The sequence below is a fragment of the Rhinoraja longicauda genome, chromosome 38, assembly GCF_053455715.1.
Source record: "Rhinoraja longicauda isolate Sanriku21f chromosome 38, sRhiLon1.1, whole genome shotgun sequence".
NCBI classification, from domain to species: Eukaryota; Metazoa; Chordata; class Chondrichthyes; order Rajiformes; family Arhynchobatidae; genus Rhinoraja; species Rhinoraja longicauda.
Genome location: NC_135990.1, coordinates 10,328,851 through 10,353,326, shown reverse-complemented (window position 1 = coordinate 10,353,326; position 24,476 = coordinate 10,328,851). Strand labels below are relative to the sequence as shown.

General features: G+C 47.9%; 1 protein-coding gene across 1 annotated transcript in view; it reads right to left on the bottom strand.

The window, feature by feature from the left end:
• The window catches only part of LOC144610907 (furin-like), a 125,993-nt gene that overhangs the window by 29,496 nt on the left and 72,021 nt on the right, over positions 1 to 24,476 (bottom strand). Inside the window, exons 4-11 of the mRNA XM_078429897.1 lie at positions 21,369 to 21,497; positions 20,118 to 20,194; positions 16,880 to 16,968; positions 13,017 to 13,189; positions 12,042 to 12,254; positions 9,034 to 9,134; positions 4,514 to 4,617; positions 1,830 to 1,947 (exon numbers count right to left, since the gene is read on the bottom strand). Coding sequence (XP_078286023.1) covers positions 1,830 to 1,947; positions 4,514 to 4,617; positions 9,034 to 9,134; positions 12,042 to 12,254; positions 13,017 to 13,189; positions 16,880 to 16,968; positions 20,118 to 20,194; positions 21,369 to 21,497 — 1,004 coding nt within the window. The remainder of the gene's footprint in view (positions 1 to 1,829; positions 1,948 to 4,513; positions 4,618 to 9,033; positions 9,135 to 12,041; positions 12,255 to 13,016; positions 13,190 to 16,879; positions 16,969 to 20,117; positions 20,195 to 21,368; positions 21,498 to 24,476) is intronic.

The following is a 24,476-nucleotide window of genomic DNA, read 5'->3' as shown; positions in this document are numbered from 1 at the left end:
AGTAGTTTAGTTTAGTTTTGAGATACAGTGCAGAAATATTCCCTTTGACCCACCGAGTCCACGCCCACCAGCGATCCCCATACACTAATGATATCCTACACACCAGGGACAATTTACAATTTTTACCGAAGCCAAATTAACCTACAAACCTGCACGTCTTTGGAGTGTGGGAGGAAACCGGAGCACCCGGGGAAAACCCACGCGGTCACGGGGAGAATGTTCAAACTCCGTACAGACGGCGCCCATAGTCAGGATGGAACCCGGGTCTCTGCCGCTGTAAGGCAGCAACTCTACCGCTGCGCCACCCTGCCGTGCCACTTTGACCGTCCACCAGTCCAATTATTCTGCTTTTGCTCACTCACCACAGAAACGAATTTCAGCACAAGAAATACAAGACTGTGCTCCAGATGGTTGGGCAAGAAGACGAGAAGCTGATTCCCCAGAAATGCTGCCTGAACCTGAGTTACTTCAGCACTCTGTGATTTTTTTGCTCAAGATTCCCGCTTCTGCAGTTCCTTGTTGTCTACTCCAAGATCAACACTGTTGAGACTTAGATAGACTGACGGGCTGATGGACACCCAGAACCTAAGGCACCTCACCCCGGCAAGTGGAATATTTACGGAGCAAAGGAAAAATGGCAGAAAAAGGCAAAGGTATAACCTACTCCAAATCCTTGAGATACACAAGGGATAGGAAGCCTTTACTTCCAGCGGATAACAAACATTCCATCAAGCAAGCTGCAAAGTTGCATGTAGTCCAGAACCCAGCCCACCCTCTGGCCCCAGCTCAGACCACTCTTGATCCAAGATGGCGCCCGGGCTAGGCGACTCTGCGTGCTAGTCACAGAAGTGGATCAGCAAACACGCATTACAATCGCTCCACTCTTTAAAATCTCCACTCCAGCAGCAGCGTTTCTTACTCTAACCGCTGTTAATCGCCTTTATCGTGCCTTGGCCCGATTGTCATCATGCATTGTCCTTCCGCTGACTGGTTCGCGCGCAACAGAAGCTTTTCCCTGTACCTCGGCACGTGTGACGATGAACTAAACTCACTGGACCATGGGGCTCTGGGGAGGCCAGCAGCGTTGTCTAACACTCTCTGTCGTACACGCGCTCCTCAACTTACGGTGGGGTCACGTTCCAAGAAGCCCATCGGAAACCGAAAATATCGTAAGTCGAAGTGCATTTAATACGCCTGATCACGTGGCCGGAAGCGAGCTGCGGCTCGCTACGGGTCGCTGCGGCTCGCTATGGGTCGCTGCGGCTCGCTACGGGTCGCGGCGGCTCGCTATGGGTCGCTGCGGCTCGCTGCATTTTCGTTGAGTCAGCCTTCAAGAACGTTAGCAACTTCAAATTCCGGAGCATTACCATCACATGCGCTGGGCCCAGTAGTTTAGTTTAGAGATACAGTGCAGAAGTAGGCCCTTTGACCCACCGAGTCCACGACGACCAGCGATCCCCGTACACTAATGATATTCTACACACCAGGGACAATTTACAAATGTCCCCCCCCCCCCCCCTCCTCCTCCCCCTCCTCACTGCGGCTCGCCACGGGTCACGGCGGCTCGCTACGGGTCGCTGCCGTTTGCACCATGAGCAAAGTCGAAATATCGCAAGTCGAAGCATCGTAAGCCGGGGAGCACCTGTACAGGTGTGCAGATGATAAGTCAGCTGATAAGGAGCGCAGTGTAGTCACAATAAAAACCTGCTCACAAAGTCCCACATTCCCACAATTCCACGAACAAACAAACACCGTGAAGTAAATGGCATCAAAATTTTGGTACAAGTGCACCTTTGTGAGAGAAGTGCCATTAATAAAGATCCACTTACTTTGGCTCAGAGGTGATAACAATGACACATTTGCGCTGACTTCCCACACTGGTCCAGTTTTTAGCCAGTTCAACCATAGCTCCAGCATCAAGTAGTCCGTACCCATAGGAGTGACTGACTGTAAGAACAGGGGAACACCACACTCAGGCATCATGGAGCAATCATCCTGCCTTTCTCACCGCGGATGCGTTGACAATAGGGCTGCACACGCATAGCATTTTAAGAAAAGGATAGGGGAGATATGGCTCAGGCACGGGCAAATGGGACCAGCTTTAGACTTTAGTGACTATAGAAATACAGTATGGAAACAGGCCCATCGGCCCACCGAGTCTGTGCTGACCCACGATCACCTCGTACACTATATTAATGAACAATTTACAGAAGCTAATTAACCTACAAACCTGTACGTCTTTGGAGTGTGGGAGGAAACCGGGGAAAACCCATATGGTCACAGGGAGATTGTACAAACTCTGCACAGACAGTAGTTTGAATCGAACCCGGGTCTCTGGCGCTGTAAGGCAGCAACTCTACCGCTGCGCCACTGTGCTGCCCCTATGCCGCTTGGAGGGGGGCATTTTGGTCAACGTGGATGAGTTGGGCCAAAGGGCCGGCTTCCTTGTTGCATGACCGTGACCGTAAATACTATTACAGTCTATGATATAACTAGGCAGAATGGAGTTGGTGGAGCGGGTTGGTGAAGACAAGCAAAGGCAAAAGGAACCGGGCTAAAGAGCAACAGTGGCATTACAGAAAAATGAGTGAAATGTTGATTCTCTCTCCAACCTAACTATAAGAAATCAAATGACCAAAATCAGTGGAGTGGAGAAAGCTCATGAGTTGCTAGGTCACGGTACATGAAATCCTGCCTTCCGTCTGCAATCCAAATTGATGCAGTTGACACCACAAACACTAAATGCCTTTTCTAGATTTATTTTTCATCTGTGAGCAAACGTGATCTAAAATGACACCAAGAAGGGCAATTAACAAAAGGAGTACAGCGGTAGAGTTGCTGCCTCACAGCGCCAGAGGCCCAGGTTCCATCCTGACTACGGGTACTGACTGCACGTTCATTTTCCCTACGACCACGAGGGTTTTCTCCGGGTGCTCCGGTCTCCTCCCACAGTCCAAAGACGTGCAGATTTGTAGGTTAATTTGCTTCTGTAAATTGTCCCTGGTGTGTAGGATAGTGGCTGGTGTATGGGCAATCGCTGATCAGCAGGGCTCGGTGGGCCGAAGGGCCTGTATCTCCAAAGTCTAAAGCAGATTTACCAGGATGGTGCCTGGAGAGGCTGGGGATTTGTGTTGTCTGGAGTGGACAAGGTGAAGAGATGTGGTGGAGGTACACTAAATCGTGAAGGGCACGGACAGCGTAGACTGTTGGGAACTCTTCCATGACAAGGCATGCACAGTTTAAGGCAAGGAGCACAAGGGTTAGAGGGCTTTGGAAGAACATCTCGAACTCAGTAGTGGAGGAAAGTACTCGCACATTAAATAAATATCCAGTCGAGCATTGGAATAATCAAAGCATCGTAGATGACACACCAAGGGCGGGCAAATGGGATTAGTATAATAAGATATTTGATGGATAGCATAGCCACAGTGGGCAGAAGGGCCTGTTACTCTGCTCCACGCCTCTGAAATTTGACACAATTGACAGCTACAGTAGGAAATAAGGACAAGTGCCCAAATGTTGGTCAAAGAGGCCTGAAGGTTTTAAGGTTTATTGACCATGAAACAGGATGTGTTATTGGAACGAGGAAGTGGGGTTAATAGGAGGTAGTACATAAAAGCCGGACACAGTGTTATATTGAGGCAAGGCCTCCCTCCATGTACAGCACGATGGAAAGATTCACTGAACATACTGTTCTCATTAACACACTTTGCAAAAGATGTACTTGTCTTAGCAAACCCATTTTGCAAGCTAATGTGAGAAAACTAAACAAGATTACAATCTACAGGGAAGAAAATGCACACAACCCGATCAAAACGCAGATTCAATGGTAATGGCAGAACAAAAAATGTATTCAAGATAAAGTGAATTAGCAAACATCCAACCCAACAATCTGAGGGACCTTTTGACTCATTGGTGGGTCGAGCCTAACACCAGCCAGGCAGACGAGAGGGAGAAACATCAGGAGGAAGACACAAAAAGCTGGAATGACTCAGCGGGTCGGACAGTATCTCTGGAGAAAAGGAATAGTTGACATTTCGGGTCGAGACCCTTCTTCAGACTGAGAGTCAGGGGAAAGGGGAACGAGAGACATAGATGGTGGAATGGAGAGGTATCCAACATCCACCACATCAGGTGAAACGCAGGCTGCAGCAGGGGAGTTAGCTGCCCGGGATGAACTGAATTAACACTGTGTAGGAAAGAACTGCAGATGCTGGTTAAAATCGAAGACAGACACAAAATGCTGGAGTAACTCAGCGGGACAGGCAGCATCTCTGGAGAGAAGGAACGGGTGGCGTTTCGGGTCGAGACCCTTCTTCGGACTGATCAGACTGAAGAAGGGTCTCGACCCGAAATGTCATCTTTTCCTTTTCTCCAGAGATGCTGCCTGTCCCGCTGAGTTGCTCCAGCATTTTATGTCTGTCTTTGAATCAACACTCTCTTACCCTTGACTTTGCTTTCATAGCCAGCAGCAAACCCACCACAAAACACTTCAAACAGGCGCTCTGGTTACCTTTGCGGCCAACTCCATTTGTAATCCAGTCCTTGGAGAAGAGGTGGGCTGGTTTGGATGTCCGTACCACAAGATGTTGCATGTCCCGCCAGGTCAGGTTCTTACTTTGGAGGGAAGAGTGGAAGAATTGCAGTCAATCGGGTGAGGTTCACAGCAGCACTAGTAATGGCGAGTACAATTTTCCACAAGGAATGCTCCCTTGTTCTTCTATGTCAGATATTAAAAGAATAGCCTCAGCAAATTACCTTTGGGTAAGGCATGACAGACCTTCACGTTTGAACCCAACACTTGCCCTTTTGAGCAGCTGTTCTTGTCCAAAGTTATATATGAACTTGGAGCAATTTAGAAGTTCCAGGTTTAGAGATACCTGGCAAGGTCATCAACTGAAGCCTGGTGACCCCAAACACAGATTGCCAATTCCCTCCACAGATGCCACCCGACTTGCAGAGTTGCTTCAGCACTGTGTGTTTTGATAGAGGAGAACCTGTAGGTATAGAGTATTTAGATCTCCAAAAGTCATTCATTAGAGCAGCACACACAAGGCTGGGACACAGATAAGTGCTGATGGAAGTGTTAACATGGATTAACAACCAATTATCATAGAGTGACTGAATAAATGTGTCTTTTTAAGAATAAATGGTTGCAAATAATTCTTGATCCTCAATTGTTTATTACCGATGTTAATAACTTGGAGGCGATGACATTGAAGTTTTCTGATGACAGGACAATAGGTTGGGTATGGTTGATGAAGGTATTTGGATTCACCGAGATTACAAAGAATGAATGCGTGGAGAAAACTGAGCAAACAGAATTAAAGGCAGTAAAGTCATAAGGTCACAAGGAATAGGACATTCGGTCCATCAAATCTATTCCGCCATTCAATCATGGCTGATCTATCTCTCCCTCCTAACCCCATTCTCCTGCCTTCTCCCCATAACCCCTGACACTTGTACTAATCAACAATCTATCTATCTCTGCCTTATAAATATCCACTGACGGCCTCCACAGCCTTCTGTTGAAAAGAATTCCACAGATTCATCACCCTCTGACGAAAGAAATTTCTCCTTCTTAAAAGAACGTCCTTTAATTCTGTGGCTATGACCTCTAGTCCTAGACTCTCCCACTAGTGGAAACATCCTCTCCACTCTATCCAAGCCTTTCACTATTCTGTATGTTTCAATGAGGGTCCCTCCTCATTCTTCTAAACTCCAGCGAGCACAGGCCCAGTGCTCAGCAACAAACGCTCATCATAGGTTAAAGTGAGAGGCTGTACATTTGAGTAGAAGGAATGAAAAAGCAGACCATGATCTCAATGGTCAGAGAACGTAAATAACCGAAGTACAGGGAGATCTAGGTGTTCTTGTGCACGAAATGTGAAGTTAGCATGCAGGTGAAGCAAGTAATTAAGAAAGATAATGGGTCACTGGCCTTTATTGCTTGGGGCATGGAGTTTAAAAATAGAGAAGGACGGTTACAATTGTGTTGGCGAGCCGCACCTGTGGCTTTGTGTACCATTTTGGTCCCCTTGTTCACCACGTACTGGCATTGGGGGCAGTCCAGAAGAGATTCACTCAGATCCAGGGATGGGAGGTGACTCTTGTCACAAAGGGCCGAAAACGTCGGACGTCTATTCGACCGAGGTTACAAGAGTGAAGGGTGATCTATTGAAGGTACGGAGGGCCTTCAGTTTTCTGTCATCAGTTTTCTGATGACAGGACAATAGGTTGGGTATGGTTGATGAAGGTATTTGGATTCACCGAGATTACAAAGGATGAATGCGTGGATGAAAACTGAGCAAATGGAATTAAAGGCAGTAAAGTCATAAGGAACAGGTCATTCGGTGTATCAAATCTCCTCCGCCATTCAATCATGGCTGATCTATCTCTCCCTCCTAACCCCATTCTCCTGCCTTCTCCCCATAACCCTTGACACCTGTACTAATCAACAATCAAGAGAGCATTCAAGAGAGAGCTGGATAGAGCTCTTAAAGATAGCGGAGTCAGGGGGTATGGGGAGAAGGCAGGAACGGGGTACTGATTGAGAATGATCAGCCATGATCACATTGAATGGCGGTGCTAGCTCGAAGGGCCGAATGGCCTCCTCCTGCACCTATTGTCTATTGTCTATTGCCACGGCCTACTGCGGGAAGCCGCCGAGCTGGTCCCTGCTCATCCCCCGAGGACCGGAGGCGCGGAGAGAAGGATGGAGGGAGCCGGCGACGGGCAAGGGCCGGTAAGAGAGTGAATCTTGAATGAGGGGATCACAAGCTACAAGAGGGCAGCCATTTATTTTGGAGATGAAGTAGTGAAACAGATCCGTCGGCCCACCAAAGGTAGACACAAAATGCTGGAGTAACTCAGCGGGACAGGCGGCATCTCTAGCGAGCAGGAATGGGTGACGCTTCGGGTCGAGACCCTTCTTTAGACATCGGCCCACCAAGTCCATGCCGATCATCAATCACCCATTCACACTAGTTCTATGTTATCCCACGTGCTTGTCTACTCCATACACACACGGGGCAATTTACAGAGACCAATTAACCTACTAATTTGCATATCTTTGAGGAAACCAGTGGACCTGGAGGAAACGCACGTGGTCACAGGGAGAACGTGCAAATTTCACACAGACAGCACTCGAGATCAAGATAGAACCTGAATGTGTCCGACAAATCTGTTGGAACACTAATAGCAAAATAGACAAAGGAGAATCAGTGGATGTTGTTTACCTGGATTTTCAGAAGGCCTTTGATGAGGTGCCGCATGCGAGGGCAAGTCGTTGAGTATTTTTAAAGCGGAGATTGGCACGTTATTGATTACTAAGGGTGTCACAGGTTATGGGGAGAGAGCAGTAGAATGGGGTTGAGAGGGAAAGATAGATCAGCCATGCTTGAATGGCGGAGTAGACTTGATGGGCCGAATGGCCTTATTCTGCTCCTAAGACTGATGATCCCGGGTCTCCAGTGCCATGAGACAGCAGCTCTACCAGCCACGCAACTGCGCTTGTACTAAACGTTATTCCCTTATCGTGTGTCTATGCGCTGTAAGTGGCTCGAATGTAATCATGTGTTGTCTTTCTGCTGGCTGGTTAGCACGCAACGAAAGCCTTTCACCGTACCGAGGTACACGTGACGATAAACCAAACTGAAACTGAGCTAGGAGGGGATTTCTACCCCTCCCCGAGGGTGGTGCAGGCCTGATGTCCAGAGGTATTTAAAGAGCAAGTTGATAAATTTCTGAATGGTCAGGAGTTGAGGGCTCCGGTGAGCTGGCACAGGGGAGAGGGTGGGGTCTTGGATCACGCTGATTGAGGGGACCAGGAGATCTCTTCTTGGTGTTCTTGCAATTCCCACCCGTTTATTGTTTTTTTTGTGGAGACCATCGACTACAGATGCTGGTTTACAAAGAAGGCCAAGTGCTGGAGTAACTCAGCAGGTCAGGCAACATCGCTGGGGAACATGGATAGGTGCCGTTTTGGGACACAGCACAGCGGGGCAGCGGTAGAATTGCTGCCTTACAGCGCTTGCAGTGCAAGAGACTCGGGCTTGATCCTGGCAACGGGTGCTGTCCATACGGAGTTTGTACGTTCTCCCCGTGACCTGGACGGGATTTCTCTGCGATCTTCGGTTTCCTCCCACACACCAAAGACGTGCAAGTCTGTAGGTTAATTGGCTTTGGTAAAATTGTAAATGATCCCGAGTGTGTAGGATAGTGTTAGTGTACATGGTGATCGCTGGTCAGCACGAAGTTGGTGGGCCAGGGGGTTGTACTGAGATGAGGAAAAACTTTTTTAGTCAGAGAGTTGTGAATCTGTGGAATTCTCTGCCTCAGAAGGCAGTGGAGGCCAATTCCCTGGATGCATTCAAGAGAGAGCTAGATAGAGCTCTTAAGGATAGCGGAGTCAGGGGGTATGGGGAGAAGGCAGGAACAGGGTACTGATTGAGAATGATCAGCCAGGATCACATTGAATGGCGGCGCTGTCTCGAAGGGCCGAATGGCCTCCTCCTGCACCTATTGTCTATAAGACATAGTAGCAGAATTAGGCCATTTGGCCCATCGGGACGCTGCCTGACCCGCTGAATTACTCCAGTGCTTTGTGTCTTTTCCTGTTCATTGTTTTTAGTTTAATTTAGTTTAGTTTAGAATTGCAGCGCAGAAACAGGCCCTTCGGCCCGCCGAGCCCGCACCTACCAGCAATCCCCGCACATTCAACACTATCCTACACACACCAGTGACATTTTACATTTCTACCAGGCCAATTAACCTACTTTGGAGTGTGGGAGGAAACCGAAGATCTCGGAGAAAACGCACACAGGTCACGGGGAGAACGTACAAACCCCGTACAGACAGCACCCGTAGTCGGGATCGAACCCGGTTCTCTGGCGCTGTAAGCGCTGTAAGCGCTGTATTGTACACCGTTGGAAACAGCAAGAATTTAAGTGCATTTATTAAAACCTGAACTGGCAGATCGCTACACGAAACATATGCCAGCAGCCACCACAGGGAATCTGCCATTTTGCTTACTTTGCTTCCAGTGCCAGGGCTATAATTCCAGCGGCAAGCGGAGCTGAGGCAGACGTGCCAGTGTGCGACTCTGTACATTTCTGTCTGAGATCAGTGGTAACCTGGGCGGGCAGAAACAAAAGGATCACCTGTTAACGAGGTATAAAAGCAACCAGAGTTTGCAAGTTTAGTCAGACGATGGAAACTGGCCCCGAGTGCTGGGATCCCAACATTAAACAGGCAACATGCTGGAAACGCACAGCGGGTCTGTCTGCAATAGTCTCAAGCTAAGAAGACAAACAATATTTTCCGTTTCAGACGTTACACTTTCTGCCATAATCACAAAACATTTAAAAAAAGACGACATTTGAGCCCCATTGATTCAGTCTCCTCCTTCCTGCACGGTTCAGGCCCATCTGATGACCCAACACTAACGACTATTTGGACCGAGACTTAGTCAAACAGTTGCTTCACGTTAGCTGGTATTAATTAACAACAACACGCTCGGGATTACGCGGCATGGGTTGGAATGAGATCAAAGTGCTCTTATTCTTCAATCACCACAACTTTTAAACAGCAAGTTCCACCTAAATGTCGTGTCCTAATGAGCAGATACGCCTTTGGCATGCATTTAGACTTTAAAGATGCAGCTCGGGAACAAGCTCCGTACAGATAGCATCCGTAGTCAGGATCGAACCAGGGTCTCTGCACCATGAGGCGACAACTCTACCGCTGTGCCACCGTGCCGTTAAAAGAATATCTTGCACCCTCATAAGGCACCAACTGGACAAGAAATCTGAACGTGTTCAGTCTGAAGAAGGGTCTCGACCCGAAGGACAAAGCCTTTAAGTGAGAGGTGGAGACAAGTGAGGGGGAGGGGGTGTTACGGTTGGCAGACGGTTGGATGAAAAGACAAAAAGTGAGGTATAAGAGGATGATGGAATGGCGTGACTTGTCAGAAGGTATATAGATGGAAAGAGAAGGGGAGGGGAGAAATGGGTGAATCCAGGCTAATTCTGGCCCAGATTTTTCAAGTTTTAGTTTAGTTTAGAGATACAGCGCCGAAACAGGCCCTTTGGCCCACCGAGACCAGCGATCCCCGTACATTAACACTATTCTACACACACCAGGGACAATTTACAATTATACCAAGCCAATTAACCTACAAACCTGTACGTCGTGGGAGTGTGGGAGGAAACCGAAGATCTCGGACAAAAACCCACGCGGTCACGGCGAGAACGTACAAACTCTGTACGGAAGCCCGCAGGCCCCTGGGGGGGGCCCGACATCGGGAGCTCCGGCAGCGGCAGCGTCTTCGCCCGCCCCGAATCGCAGGGCTTGGGTCGGCCCGCCGCGGACCTTTCACCGTCCGGCGCGGCCTGAAATAGGCCGCGGGTTTTTCTCCGCCCGGCGGGGGCTTCAATGTCGGGAGCCCCGACCGCCCCGACGTGGCAACTTCAACAGCCTGACCGCGGGAGAAGACGGCAGGGAAGGGAAAAATACATTCTGGCCTTCCATCACAGTGAGGAGGGACTGGAGGAGACTCACTGTGATGGATGTTTCTTTTGTTTGGTGTTGGTTTATGATTGTATGTGTTATTGCATTTTTATTGATTATTCTTATTGGTCTTATTGTTGAACTTCGGGTCATTTTTCATTTCACTACACATTTATGTGTATGTGACAAATAAATGACTACTGACTATTGACTATTGACAGCACCCGTAGTCGTGATCGAAACAGAGTCTCTGGCGCTGCAAGCTCTGTAAGGCAGCAACTCTCCCACTGCACCACCGTGCCGCCCCGATATATGTCTTAATACATGTCCGAATAATTTTGAGAAGTAACCATAAAAAAGGTAACTGAAGATACTAAATGCCCACTTGCACACTGTAATGCAAGCTGCTTGTGCAAATGGATCAGCAAATTGTTTTTTTAAGCCTTTGCACAATTTAAATAAAGATTTTACAACGTAACAATTTGAAAATGGGCATGGATTATTCCAACACCTTTGCGTCAGCAATGGAACGCCTTCACAGTTTGAAGGTATTTATTCACAAAATGCTGGAGTAACTCAGCGGGTCAGGCAGCACCTCAGGAGAGAAGGAATGGGTGACGTTTCGGGTCGAGACCCTTCTTCAGACTGATGTCAGGGGAGGGGGGTGGGACAAGGATGGGATGTAGTAGGAGACAGGAAGACAGTGGGAGAACTGGGAAGGGGAGGGGAAAGAGAGGGACAGAGAAACTATCTGAAGTTAGAGAGATCAATGTTCATACCGCTGGGGTGTAAGCTGCCCAAGCGAAATATGAGATGCTGTTCCTCCAACTTGCGGTGGGCCTCACTATGACAATGGAGGAGGCCCATGACAGAAAGGTCAGACTGGGAGTGGGAGGGGGAGTTGAAGTGCTGAGCCACCGGGAGATCAGGTTGGTTAAGGCGGACTGAGTGAAGGTGTTGAGCGAAACGATCGCCGAGCCTGTGTTTGGTCTCGCCGATGTAGAGTAGTTGACATCTGGAAGAGCGGGTACAATAGATGAGGTTGGAGGAGGTGCAGGTGAACCTCTGCCTCACCTGGAAAGACTGTTTGGATCCTTGGATGGAGTCGAGCCTTCACAGTTTGGTAACTATTACACTTTATCGTGGGATAACAGTTACTTACAAGATGGTTCAAATGTCTACAGGCAACAATGGACCATTGTGGGCTCTACCCTTTTGACCATTGTTATTTTTTGCATATCTTTCATTCATTTGTTCTGTATCTCTCTACATCACCATCAAAATCTCTCGTTTCCATCTCCCCTGACTCTCAGTCTGAAGGAGGGCCTCGACCCAAAACGTCACCCATTCCTTCTATCCAGAGATGCTGCCCAACCCGGTCGATGAGTTACTCCAGTTTTTTGTGTAAACATAAGGAACTGCAGATGCCAGTTTTACCAAAAAAAAAAGTTCTGCACCAACTCAGTGGATTTATTTGCCTGTCCCGCTGAGTTACTGCAGCACTTGGTCTTGCTTTGAACTATTTTACTTACAATCTGCTTTTCAAATTGTTCCCCGCTGCTGTAAGTAGTGGCAAGCGTTGAGGAGCACGCCTCGCTGTACCAGGGCACGTTGCCGTTCTGCGTTGTGCTGCTGATCGATAGGGTATAAATGCTGTTTGTGTATCCGTCACAATTACAGCTGTCCCGCTCCCGACCGCCGTTTCCAGAGGCCCAGACGAATATCGAGCCGCGGCCCCCGCGCCCCTGCAAACATTCAACCAACAGGCAATTTAGACGGTGCACCTCCCGCCCAACCCGAGACACGGCTTCAGAGACACAGTGCAGACACAGGCCCTTCGGCCCACCGAGTCCACGCCCACCAGTTCACCCCGTACACTCACGCGTTCCTACACACCAGGGAGAATATTACAACTTGCCGAAGCCAATTAACCTGCATGTCTTTGGAAGGTGGGAGGAAACCGCAGCGCCCGGAGGAAACCCACACTGTCACGGGAAGAACGTACAAACTCTGTACAGACCAAAGATACTAGAGGAACAAGATAGACCACTCAACCCTAAAAACCGTAGTACGTCATGAAGCCATTTTAGTGGGCAGAAACTTGCAGAAACATTTAAAAAGAAAAATAACAACAATCTGTGAATTGATAGATGAGATATATTCTGCATTTTTATGGCACATACTGTTCCCCCAAAACACTGATTACACTGCGAGAGGCATAGCGAACGGCAGGTTTTGCCTATTAAAATGGCTCCTTTGCGTACTACACTTCAGTACAGGTGATTTCAACGGAGTGGTCCATCTTGTTCCTCTAGTATCTTTGGTACAGACAGCACCCGTAGTCAGGATCGAACCCGGGTCTCTGGTGCTGCTGGGCCACTGTGCCGCCATCCAAAGCTGAAGCGAATTTAGCGACTGGGTAATTCTTTGTCGGTTATATTTTCCAGACCTGCTGTCGTTCACCTTCCACAGAAAAATGCAGTGCGGAAAAGTAAATTCCACTTTACCTGAGTAATGCCTTTGAAGAATGCTGCCTGTGCGAGCTTCGCGGGCCCATCCACTGTCTTCCCATCATCCTCCGGACCCCAGCTGGCACTGTAGATGTCAATGTGCTGAGGATACATGTTGAGGGACTGGGCTTCCACCGCATCAGTCACCTCTCCATCCAGCATCCGCACACCTACACAGTACCAAACAATGCCCATTACATGGCTGAGCCAGCTACTGTGGAAGAAACCTTCAATGACCCAGCCAAATCCCACCTGGAAATCAGCTAGCTAGTAAAGCACTTACAGAACATTCATAAACGTGTAGAATATAGAACAGTACAGCACAGCAACAGGCCCTTCAGCTCATGATGCCTGTGTCAAACATGATGCCAAATTAAATTAACTAGCTCAGCCTGCACACCTCGTTATAGGAAAGATATCGTCAAGCTTGAAAGGGTTCAGAGAAGATTTACGAGGATGTTGCCAGGACTAGAGAGTGTGAGCTATAGGGAGAGGATGAGTAGGCTGGGTCTCTATTCCTTGGAGCGCAGGAGGATGAGGGGTTATCTTTTGAGGTGTATAAAATCACGAGAGGAATAGGTCGGGTAGATGCACAGAGTCTCTAGCCTGGAGTAGGGGAATCGAGGACCAGAGGACATGGGTTCAAGGTGAAGGGGAAAAGATTTAATAGGAATCCGAGGGGTAACCTTTTCACACAAAGGGTGGTGGGTGTATGGAACAAGCTGCCAGAGGAGGTAGTTGAGGCGGGGACTATCCCAATGTTTAAGAAACATTTAGACAAGTACATGGACAGAACAGGTTTGGAGGGATGTGGATCAAGCGCAGGCAGGTGGGACTAGTGTAGCTGGGACATGTTGGTCGGTGTGGGCAAGTTGGGCCGAAGGGCCTGTTTCCACACTGTATTACTCTATGACACGACTCATAACGCTCCATTCTGGGCAAATACATGTGCCCATCTAAAAACCTCAACCATCATCATCAGATCTGCCTCCACCACCATCCCCAGCACCCACCACTCTCTATAAAATTATATCTGCCCAAAACATCACCAATCTATGTTCTCCAGAGAGACGGTCAGACTGCATACCGTTGGGGTGTAAACTGCCCAAGCGAAATATGAGATGCTGTTCCTGCAATTTGCGCTGGGCCTCACTATGACAGTCTGAAGAAAGGTCTCGACCCGAAACGTCACCCATCCCTTCTCCCCAGGCAGCATCTCAGGATTGGGTTTTGGGTCGAGACCCTTCTTCAGACTGACTCGATGTTTCCTTGTCTCTGAATCACTATGTCCCCTAACCTAAACAAAGCGGCATGGAAATAAAATAAATATCAAGGTATACAGTCTAAAAGGAGTAGAACTGGGAAAAGAAAATGCAACAGGGACTTGTTCAGTGTGTCTCTTAAAAATGAAAATTGTCCTACGTGCTACGCTGTTTTCTGAGTAAATATTAAAATGAAAAAAAAATCAATTGCATGACCTTCGCGGGCCAAGCAGGTGGTGTGCCCTTTACGTGACAGAAACACAAGGTACAGGAATGCTCCCTGGAGCAGTCTCTGCTGCTGAGTCAGTGCACCTCAACCGGAACGATGGGACGCATTCCACTAGCAGATGTGATCGCAGGCATGCAGCTCAGTTCCGAGATGCGGCAGCCTGCTTTGACTGGCTCTCCCTCCAATACCAGCTCCCTGTGGACACGCTGCAGCTATTTGCACGCTGCAGTTTTTTTTTTTTTGCCAGTAGCACTTCGCAAATCTGATATCTACCTTCCACAAAAACAAAAACAACAAGGCTCTGGGTGGGGTCTGGACTTGCTGGAGTTTAGAAGGATGATGCAAGATCTCACCGAAACCTACAGAATCGTCTAAGGCCCAGAAAAAGTGGATATGGAGAGGATGTTTCCATTAGTGGGAGAGTCTAGGACCAGAGGGCTTGGCCTCAGAATAAAAGGTCGTACCTTTAGAAAGATGAGGAGGAATTTCTGGTGAATTTATGGAATTCATTGGCACTGGTGGCTGTGAAAGCTAAGTCATTGGGTGCTTTTAAAGCAGAGAAGAGATTGATAGGTTTTTGATTGGTATGGGTGTCAAAGGAGATGGGGAGAAAGCAGGAGAATGAGGTTGAGGGGGAAGACAAATCAGTCACGATGGAATCAGGAAGCAGACTCGATGGGCCGAATGGCCTAATTCTGCTCCTGCCTTATAGACACGTGAACAGAATCATCAGGAGCTAACTCCTCTGCAATATTACCAATCCTTTATCTTGGCTAGATCTGAATCCTGGAACGAAAAGTTCACCAATACATGCAGAGGTTCAGAAAATACTTGCAGGAACATAAATAAGGAAATGCAATCATACTGTCCTTGCTATTAACACCCAAACATCCAAGGACGTACACGCCACTGGAGATAAATGGGTCTATTGTGGATAGGGTGAGCAGTTTCAAATACTTGGGAGTCCGCATCGCAGAGGATCTGACGTGGGCAACGCACATTGCCGCACTGGTGGGTAAGGCTAAGCAGCGCCTTTACCACCTTAGACAACTGAGGAAATTCAGAGTGTCGCTGAGGATCCTTCATTGCTTCTACTCTGGGGCTGTAGAGAGCATCCTGTCCGGCAACATTACAGTCTGGTTTGGGAACAGCTCTGCCCAGGACAGGATGGCCCTGCAGAGAGTAGTGCGTTCGGCAGAACGCACCATGGGAACTACACTCGTCCCCCTGCAGGACCTATACATCAGGAGGTGCAGATCCAGAGCAAGCAAGATCATGAGGGACCCCTGCCACCCCAGTAACGGACTGTTCCAGATGCTACGGTCAGGCAAACGCCTCCGCTGTCACGCTGTGAAAACGGAGAGGATGAGACGGAGCTTCTTCCCACAGGCCATCAGGACTGTCAACTTTGATAACCCCAGAGACTAAATTTTTGTCGACACTTTTTGTGCTATGTTTAGTAACTTATTAACTTTATTTATATGCTGTAACTGTAATTATTTTTGTGCACAACCCGCAGGCATTGCCACTTTCATTTCACTGCACATCGAGTATGTGTATGTGACAAATAAATTTGACTTGACTTGACTTGACTTGACTCAAGGGAATTAAATGAGTCATTGTTTAACAAGTCAAACAACAATTACATTTAACAGACACATGGTACATTTTTAAGTGCATGAATAACAAAGGTTTAGAGGGATACTAGACCAAGTGGGCCTGTTGGCCCCAAACCTCTCCTGCATTGGTGCAGCACCCAAGTCAGGACGCCATCAATGCCACTGACCTTACTAAGTATAACCGGAAAATTTAAACCAATTTCCCTGTTTCTCGCTAATTTATATAGACCAATGATTCCTCAAATTTTTGAATATTAGTCAATAATTGGGTCAATCGCTGGCAAATCTGTGGAATTCATTGCCACAGACGGCTGTGGAGGCCATGCCTGGGTATTTTTTTTAAAGTGGAGATTGACAGGTTCTTGATTAGTAAGGGTGTCAAAGGTTACGTGGGGGGGGGGGAGGCAGGAGAATGGGGTTCAGGGAGATAGATCAGCCATGATTGCAGGGCGGAGCGGACTCGATGGGCTAAATGGCACAATTCTGCTCCTATGGCATATGAATTGAGCTTTCAGTTTGAGTAAAATGCCGTTCATCTAGTAGGTTCATAAGTGATAGGAGCAGAATTACGCCATTCGGCCTATCAAGTCTACTCCTCCGCCATTCCATCGTGGCTGATCTATCTCTCCCTCCGAATCCCATTCTCCTGCCTTCTCCCCATAACCCCCGACACCTCTGCATCTCCAAGGAGTGATTGGGTGCAGGGGCCATGGAAGCAATCCGAGGCGGGGAGAGAATAGTTGAACATACCTCCTATTTTGGCATTGTAGGCCACCCCCACACCACATATATTATTGTTGGCCGCAGCAGCAACCTCCCCAGCACAACGTGTTCCGTGTCTGTGAAATGGAAAACACAAGAACGTTGTAAATCAGGATGCAACCACTTACATATATACGTGTCTTTAGAAAAATACATTTGCACCCCACCAGTCCGATCACCTCAGTCCCATCTTGAATCCTGCCTTCACACACATTGGCACCAACATCTGAACCACACAAGACAAAAACAGGCCCACATCCAGTTTAGTTTAGAGATACAACGTGGAAACAGGCCCTGCAGGCCCACGTGGACCAACAATCAACCCCCGGACACTAGCTCTATCCTACACTCTAGGGACAATTTAAAGACGCCAATTAACATACATCTTTGGCAAGGGGGAGGAAAGTGGGAGCACCCGGAGAAAACCCACATGGGCACAAGGAGAACGTGCAAACTCCACACACCCACACACACTGCACCTGTCTATCTAAACCAGCATCTGCAGTACCTTCCTTCACATTTCTGTTTCCAGAGTGGCATTCACAATGCCTGCCATCCCAGACACTCCCTTGTTTGACAAAGACTTAGTCATCCGCTGCTGAATTTGTAGATATCATTCGCTCCCTGCATGTTTAGTTTAGAGATACAGCGCGGAAACAGGCCCTTCAGCCCACCGAGACCGCGCCGGCCAGCGATCCCCGCACAGTAACACCACACACACTAGGGACAATGTACACACCAAGCCAATCAGCCTACAAACCTGCACGTCTTTGGAGTGTGGGAGGAAACCGGAGATCTTGGAGAAAACCCACGCGGTCACGGGGAGAACGTACAAACTCCGTACAGACGGTGCCCGGAGTCGGGATCGAACCCACTGCAAGTGCTGTAAGGCAGCAACTCTACCGCTGCGCCACCGTGCCACACTGGTTGATCCAAGGTGGGGTCTGGAGAGTGGGGACTCTTTGCATGCAGGTCACGGAAGATCTAATGGAAGTGTAGGGTGATCTTTGGGTGGCACAGCGGTAGAGTTGCTGCCTTACAGCGCCAGAAACCCAGGTTCGATCCCAACTATGGGCGCCGTCTGTACGGAGTTTGTACGTTCTCCCCGTGACCACTGCACCTCCTCAAGGAATCCACGTTTCCCAGCACTTGACCTGCGGGTTTCCATGCCTTGGCTATTCAAATGCCCATCTCGATCCTTCAATATTGTGAGTGCCTGCTTCCAACACCCACTCTGCACCCACACTCTGGACATTGGGCCCAAAACCGCTCACAATACTCCAAGTGCGGTTTGACCAGTGTCTTGTAAAGCCTCCGCATTGTGGGCCAGACTCCCGTGTGGGATCTTGTTCAAAGTCCCCACTGAAGTCCGTGTCAACTATATCAACCAACATGGCTGTATGGTTGATATAGTTGACACGGACTTCAGTGGGGACTTTGAACAAGATCCCACACGGGAGTCTGGCCCACAAATGCGTCGATATATTTTGTTACTTAATCAATTCGTCCTTGTTAATGAGCCAACAAAACTGCACTGCAAAAACGTGGCATGGAGGTCAGAACGTTCGTCCTCATCTGGGCTTGGACCACATCAGTCTGAAGAAGGGCCTCGACCCGAAACGTCACCCATTCCTTCTCTCCAGAGGTGCTGTCTGTCCCGCTGAGTTACTCCAGCATTTTGTGTCTATCTTGGACCACAATTATTGGGTTTGCTATCAACAGCCGTACCATCACGGTACCGCGGCACGGTAGCGCAGCGGTAGAGTTGCTGCTTTACAGCGAATGCAGCGCCGGAGAATCAGGTTCGATCCTGACTACGGGCGCTGTACTGTAAGGAGTTTGTACGTTCTCCCCGTGACCTGCGTGGGTTTTCTCCGAGATCTTCGGTTTCCTCCCACACTCCAAAGACGTACAGGTTTGTAGGTTAATTGACTGGGTAAATGTAAAAATTGTCCCTAGTGTGTGTAGGATAGTGTTAGTGTGCGGGGATCGCTGGGCGGCGCGGACTTGGTGGGCCGAAAAGGCCTGTTTCCGCGCTGTATCTGAAATATGAAAAAGATAAAAAAATAAAAATATGAAATCACTGCCAAGCACTGGGGTTGAATCAGCAACACAATGGTAATTTGCTGCCTCACGGCGCCAGAGACCCGGGTTCGATCCTGACTACAGGTGCTGTCTGCACAGTTTGTACGTTCTCCCTTTTGTCTGCATGGGCTTTCCCCGGGTGCTCCAGTTTCCTCGTACACTCCGAAGGAATACAGATTTGTAGGTTAGTTGGCTTCAATAAAATTGTAAATTGTCCCTTGTGTGTAGAGTGTAGAATAGTGTTAGTGTGCGAGGCGTTCGCTGGTCAGCGTGGACTCGGTGGGCCACAAAGCCTGGGAGAAAACCACTGCGAATTTCCTAAAGTGCCCCATCACCCAATTCCTACACAGGCCTCCATTTGTTGCGTTGCTCGCATTAGAGTGCTGTCGTTCGCACCAATAGGACCTTTTAAACGAATATTTTTTTTCATATTATTTTCGTATTTCAGATACAGCGCGGAAACAGGCCTTTTCGGCCCACCAAGTCTGCGCCGCCCAGCGATCCCCGCACATTAACACTATCCTACACACACTAGGGACAATTTTTATATTTACCCAGTCAATTAACCTACATACCTGTGGGAAGGATCTGCAGACGCTGGTTTACACCAAAGATAGACACAAAAGGCTGGGGTAACTCAGCAGGGCAGACAGCATCTCTGGAGTGAAGGAATGGGCGACATTTCGGGTCTGAAGAAGGGTCTCGCCCCGAAACGTCACCCATTTCTTCTCTCCAGAGATGCTGCCTGAATTTTGCGTGTCTTTTTTAATTAATGTTTTAGACAATAGACAATAGGTGCAGGAGTAGACCATTCGGCCCTTCGAGCCAGCACCGCCATTCAATGTGATCATGGCTGATCATTCACAATCAGTACCCCGTTCCTGCCTTCTCCCCATACCCCCTGACTCCGCTATCCTTAAGAGCTCTATCTTAAGGATAAGATAAGCTCTATCTTACTGCAGCAAACCTGCTTTGGAAATTGGGTGCATGTAATCAAATGCAGTGATTTACTTGAGGAAACATTAAATTATTGAGCCAGCCACCAAAAATACAAAGAGTACCATCTTGCCCCCTCTCCCCAATGCTACCACCACCATCCGTCAGGTTTCATTTCAAGCAGGTCTTTCAAAGCATAACCCACCGGTTATCATTGAGCTGAGTGTAACGAGGTTGAGGATTAAGGTCATTATCGTTCACATCAAAACTGGCAAAAGGATCCTACAAGAGGAAAAGAAAAGACTGCTTTAGATGTCTTGTCTCTCTTTCTCGCTGCAGAACACTTCATGATGGACAAAGGATCGAACATTGTTCGATTTATGAGCTGATGCTTAGTAACCAATTGAAGGTAAACACAAAATGCTGGAGTAACTCAGCGGGTCAGGCAGCATCTGGGGAGAGAAGGAATGGGTGACGTTTCTTCAGGCTGAAGAAGGGTCTCGACCCGAAACGTCACCCATTCCTTCTCTCCCGACATGCTGCCTGACCCGCTGAGTTACTCCAGTATTTTGTGTCTACCTTCAATTTGAACCAGCATCTGCAGTTATTTTCCCGAGTAACCGATTTATCGATGAGATGGAACCATTCGAAAGTGAGATAACATGGAACTAGTGTGAAGGAGTGATCGATGGTCAGCGTGGACTCGATGGTCCGAAGGGCTTGTTTCCACACTGTATCTTTCAATCAATTGCTTTGGGAGTTGCTCAGATAGATGCCCGTTGCATAACCTGTCACGAGGTCTGGAAATCAGTGCCACCAGATCTCCTCATCAGAGGTAAATCAAAGAAAGGGTGGAGAGGGGAGGAGGGAGGGCGAGATTCTCATTCAACATTTGACATTTAAGTCCATTCTTATTCCAATATCACATCAGACATCAATTTTAAAATGTTTGCCTCTATGAACTGACAGGATTTTATTCGTTGTTTCCTCATTGCTCGGATGACAGTGATGTGCTCTGCCCTTGAGCAATGTTAGGTAGATTAATTGGTTAGTAAATTGCCTCTGATGTGGGCGGATGGCATGAGAATGTGCACGTTGATAGGTTTTTAAAAGAGAACAAGTTATAGGGAAGTGCCTGGGAAAACAGGATTGTTTGGAGCCATGGGTTAAATGGACTATGTTGGGAGGGGATATGAAAGGATGAACTTTGGACTTGATTTTTGATGTAGGAGAAAAAAATTATACATGACTGAATTATTCATTGTTTTATGTTGAACAAGTTAATCTTAGTTTTTTTAGGATAGAATTGCTTATGTTTTTCCCCTAGCTGTATTTTAGGAAGATTCTGTGATGTTTTTGTTTGGAAACCAGTAGCCTTGTTTGGAAGCTAGCATTCCTTTAAAGATCATTATCTTGGATTCGGATGGTGCAGCAAGAACTTAATACATCTACTTACATAATTATTTTTTAAGTCTGGGTGATCCTTCTCGATTCCATCATCCAGAATAGAAACCACCACACCTTTCCCTGTATAACCTTGTCTCCAGGCATCTTGCACATTTAGGTCACGGCGATTTGAATTATGCTAAACATTAAAAAAAAAGAATATTAAACTTGAAGACTCGTCTTGATAGCACGTGGAATGAACGAAGCCTTTTTAGTCTCAAGCTTTGCCCTTTCGAGAAGTATGCTCCAATTACTTGAGTCTTGAGATCCCCTTTGGAAAGTTCCTAAGTAGTGGAAAACATTTCAATAAGTTTAAATTTCAGCACAGGACAGCAAAACTTGATAATTCAGCATCTGATTGTTCAGAAACCCCGATGACGTGACACCTGGCTTACTTATTAGTATGGTGTATCCCAATAGGGATATAGTGCAAGCAGGATGAAAACGGGAGTAGTTACAGTCAGAGCCCAGACTGTGGTTGGATACACAGTCTGGTTTGTGGTAGAGGCTGGGAGTGTGTGTAACATTTGCAGCCAGAGCCAGAATCCAAAGAGTTTGTTCATTTACCATTCCATTTTAACTCAAGGGTTTCATTGGACAATCTATCATAGAGCAGGCGGTACAGTGGCGCTGTGGTAGAGTTGCCGCGGTAGAATTGCCGCCTTACAGCGCCAGAGACCCGGATTTGATCCTGACTACGGGTGCTGACTGTATGGGATTTGTACGTTCTCCCCGTGACCGGGTGGGTTTACTCCAGCAGCTCCGGTTACCAGCGGATCGGAGCTAACCCAACAAATAAGACAATATGGAACCAATGCCTGTATACGGTTGATCTTAAAAGATTTTATTAGAGCATTAGGGCGGCACAGTGGCGCAGCGGTAGAGTTGCTGCCTTACAGCGAATGCAGCGCCGGAGACCCGGGTTGGATCCTGACTACGGGTGCTGTCTGTATGGAGTTTGTACGTTTTCCCCGTAACCTGCGTGGGTTTTGTCCGAGATCTTCAGTTTCTTCCCACACTCCAAAGACGTACAGGTTGTGTAGGTTAATTGGCTTGGTGTATGTGTAAATTGTCCCTAGTGTGTGTCGGATGGTGTTAATGTGCGGGGATCGCTGGTCGGTGCGGACTCGGTGGGCCGATGGGCCTGTTTCCGCGCTGTATCTCTAAACTAAACTAAGCCTGCTGGGCTGCATCACTGAACTGGCGAGGAGCCAAACATACCCACCATGCACAAAACTGACCAAACGCAGTTTAAAAATCACACAACTGAATCCCTGCTGTGTTTGTCTGAACAGCAAACCTATTTACAAGGTCGAGCTTCACAGAATTCTTTGTAACATATTCATTAACAAAGGAAGGTTCAGGGCTGAAAACTAACAAATAAAAGGCGTCAATTATTGTTGAGGAGCAGAGTTAAGGGGATGGTTACGTTGTTGAAGCGAGTATCATTTCTCTAAGCATGTGCTTGCGGCAAGGGTGGTGAATCAAATCTTCAAAGCTCTCAAGAGAGAGCTAGATAGAGCTCTTACGGATAGCGGAGTCAGGGGGTATGGGGAGAAGGCAGGAACGGGGTACTGATTGAGAATGATCAGCCATGATCACATTGAATGGCGGTGCTGGCTCGAAGGGCTGAATGGCCTCCTCCTGCACCTATTGTCTATTGTCAACAAGAGTCGATGTAGGGCACTGCATAGCTACGTGCTTGGCAACATATTCCATTTACAGGAAAGTAGTAGGAGTCCATTCACATTCAGCTGTTCAGGCTAGCACAGCCCTCTAGTTCATGGCTGGAATTTAGAAGATTGAGGGGGGATCTTATAGAAACTTACAAAATTCTTAAGGGGTTGGACAGGCTAGATGCAGGAAGATTGTTCCCGATGTTGGGGAAGTCCAGAACAAGTGATCACAGTTTAAGGATAAGGGGGGGAAGTCCTTTAGGACCGAGATGAGAAAGTTTTTTTTCACACAGAGAGTGGTGAATCTGCGGAATTCTCTGCCACAGAAGGTAGTTGAGGCCAGTTCATTGGCTATATTTAAGAGGGAGTTAGATGTGGCCCTTGTGGCTAAAGGGATCAGGGGGTATGGAGAGAAAGCAGGTACGGGATACTGAGTTGGATGATCAGCCATGATCATATTGAATGGCGGTGCAGGCTCGAAGGGCCGAATGGCCTACTCCTGCACCTATTTTCTATATTTTCTATATATTTTCTATGGACATGTATCCACGTCAAAGTGTTGAGGTTTTGAGGTTGCCAGGAGGGTTTACTGCCCATCCCCAGCTACCCTCGAGGGCTGGACAGGGAAATGGCACAACGGTAGAGCTGCTGCCTCACAGCGCCAGAGACCCGGGCTCGATCCTGACTACAGGTGCTGTCTGCACAGAGGTTGTACATTCTCCCTTTGACCGCATGGGCTTCCCCGGGTGCTCTGGTTTCCCCCCACACTCCAAAGACGTACAGGTTTGTAGGATAATTGGCTTCGGTAAGTTGTGAAATCACCCCCAGTGTGTGTAGGTCAGTGTACGGGATGATCGGTGGTTGGCACGGACTCTGTGGACCTAAGGGTCTGTTTCCACGCTGTATCTCCAAAGTCGCCATCTTGCAGTCCCTCCCTGGATTCATGCCGACCCATCTGCCAATGGGAGTTTTAACATTTTCAAATGGCCCTCGATAAAAGCTGCTCTTGCAAACTTTCATTCCGCTAATTGTTTGAGACCATTGCGTGGTAACATGTGAGGAATTGCCTGACTCTTTGAAGGAAGCAGTTTTAACTTTCACAGGGCTAGCTCTAAATTTTAACATATACGTCACTGCTATGTTTAAAATTAATGTTGCTTTTCTAGTGCCCTCTGAAGTAGATAGAGGGATGATACTTCAATTTACTTTACACAACACTACCACCTTTCATATGGTCATAAGGAATAAGAGCAGAATTAGGCCATTCGGCCCATCAAGTCTACTCTGCCATTCAATCATGGCTGATCTATCTCTCCCTCCTAACCCTATTCTCTTGCCTTCTCCCCATAACTTCTGACACCCGCACTAATCAAGAATCTATCCATCTCTGCCGTAAAAATATCCATTGACGGCCTCCACAGCCTTCTGTGGCAAAGAATTCC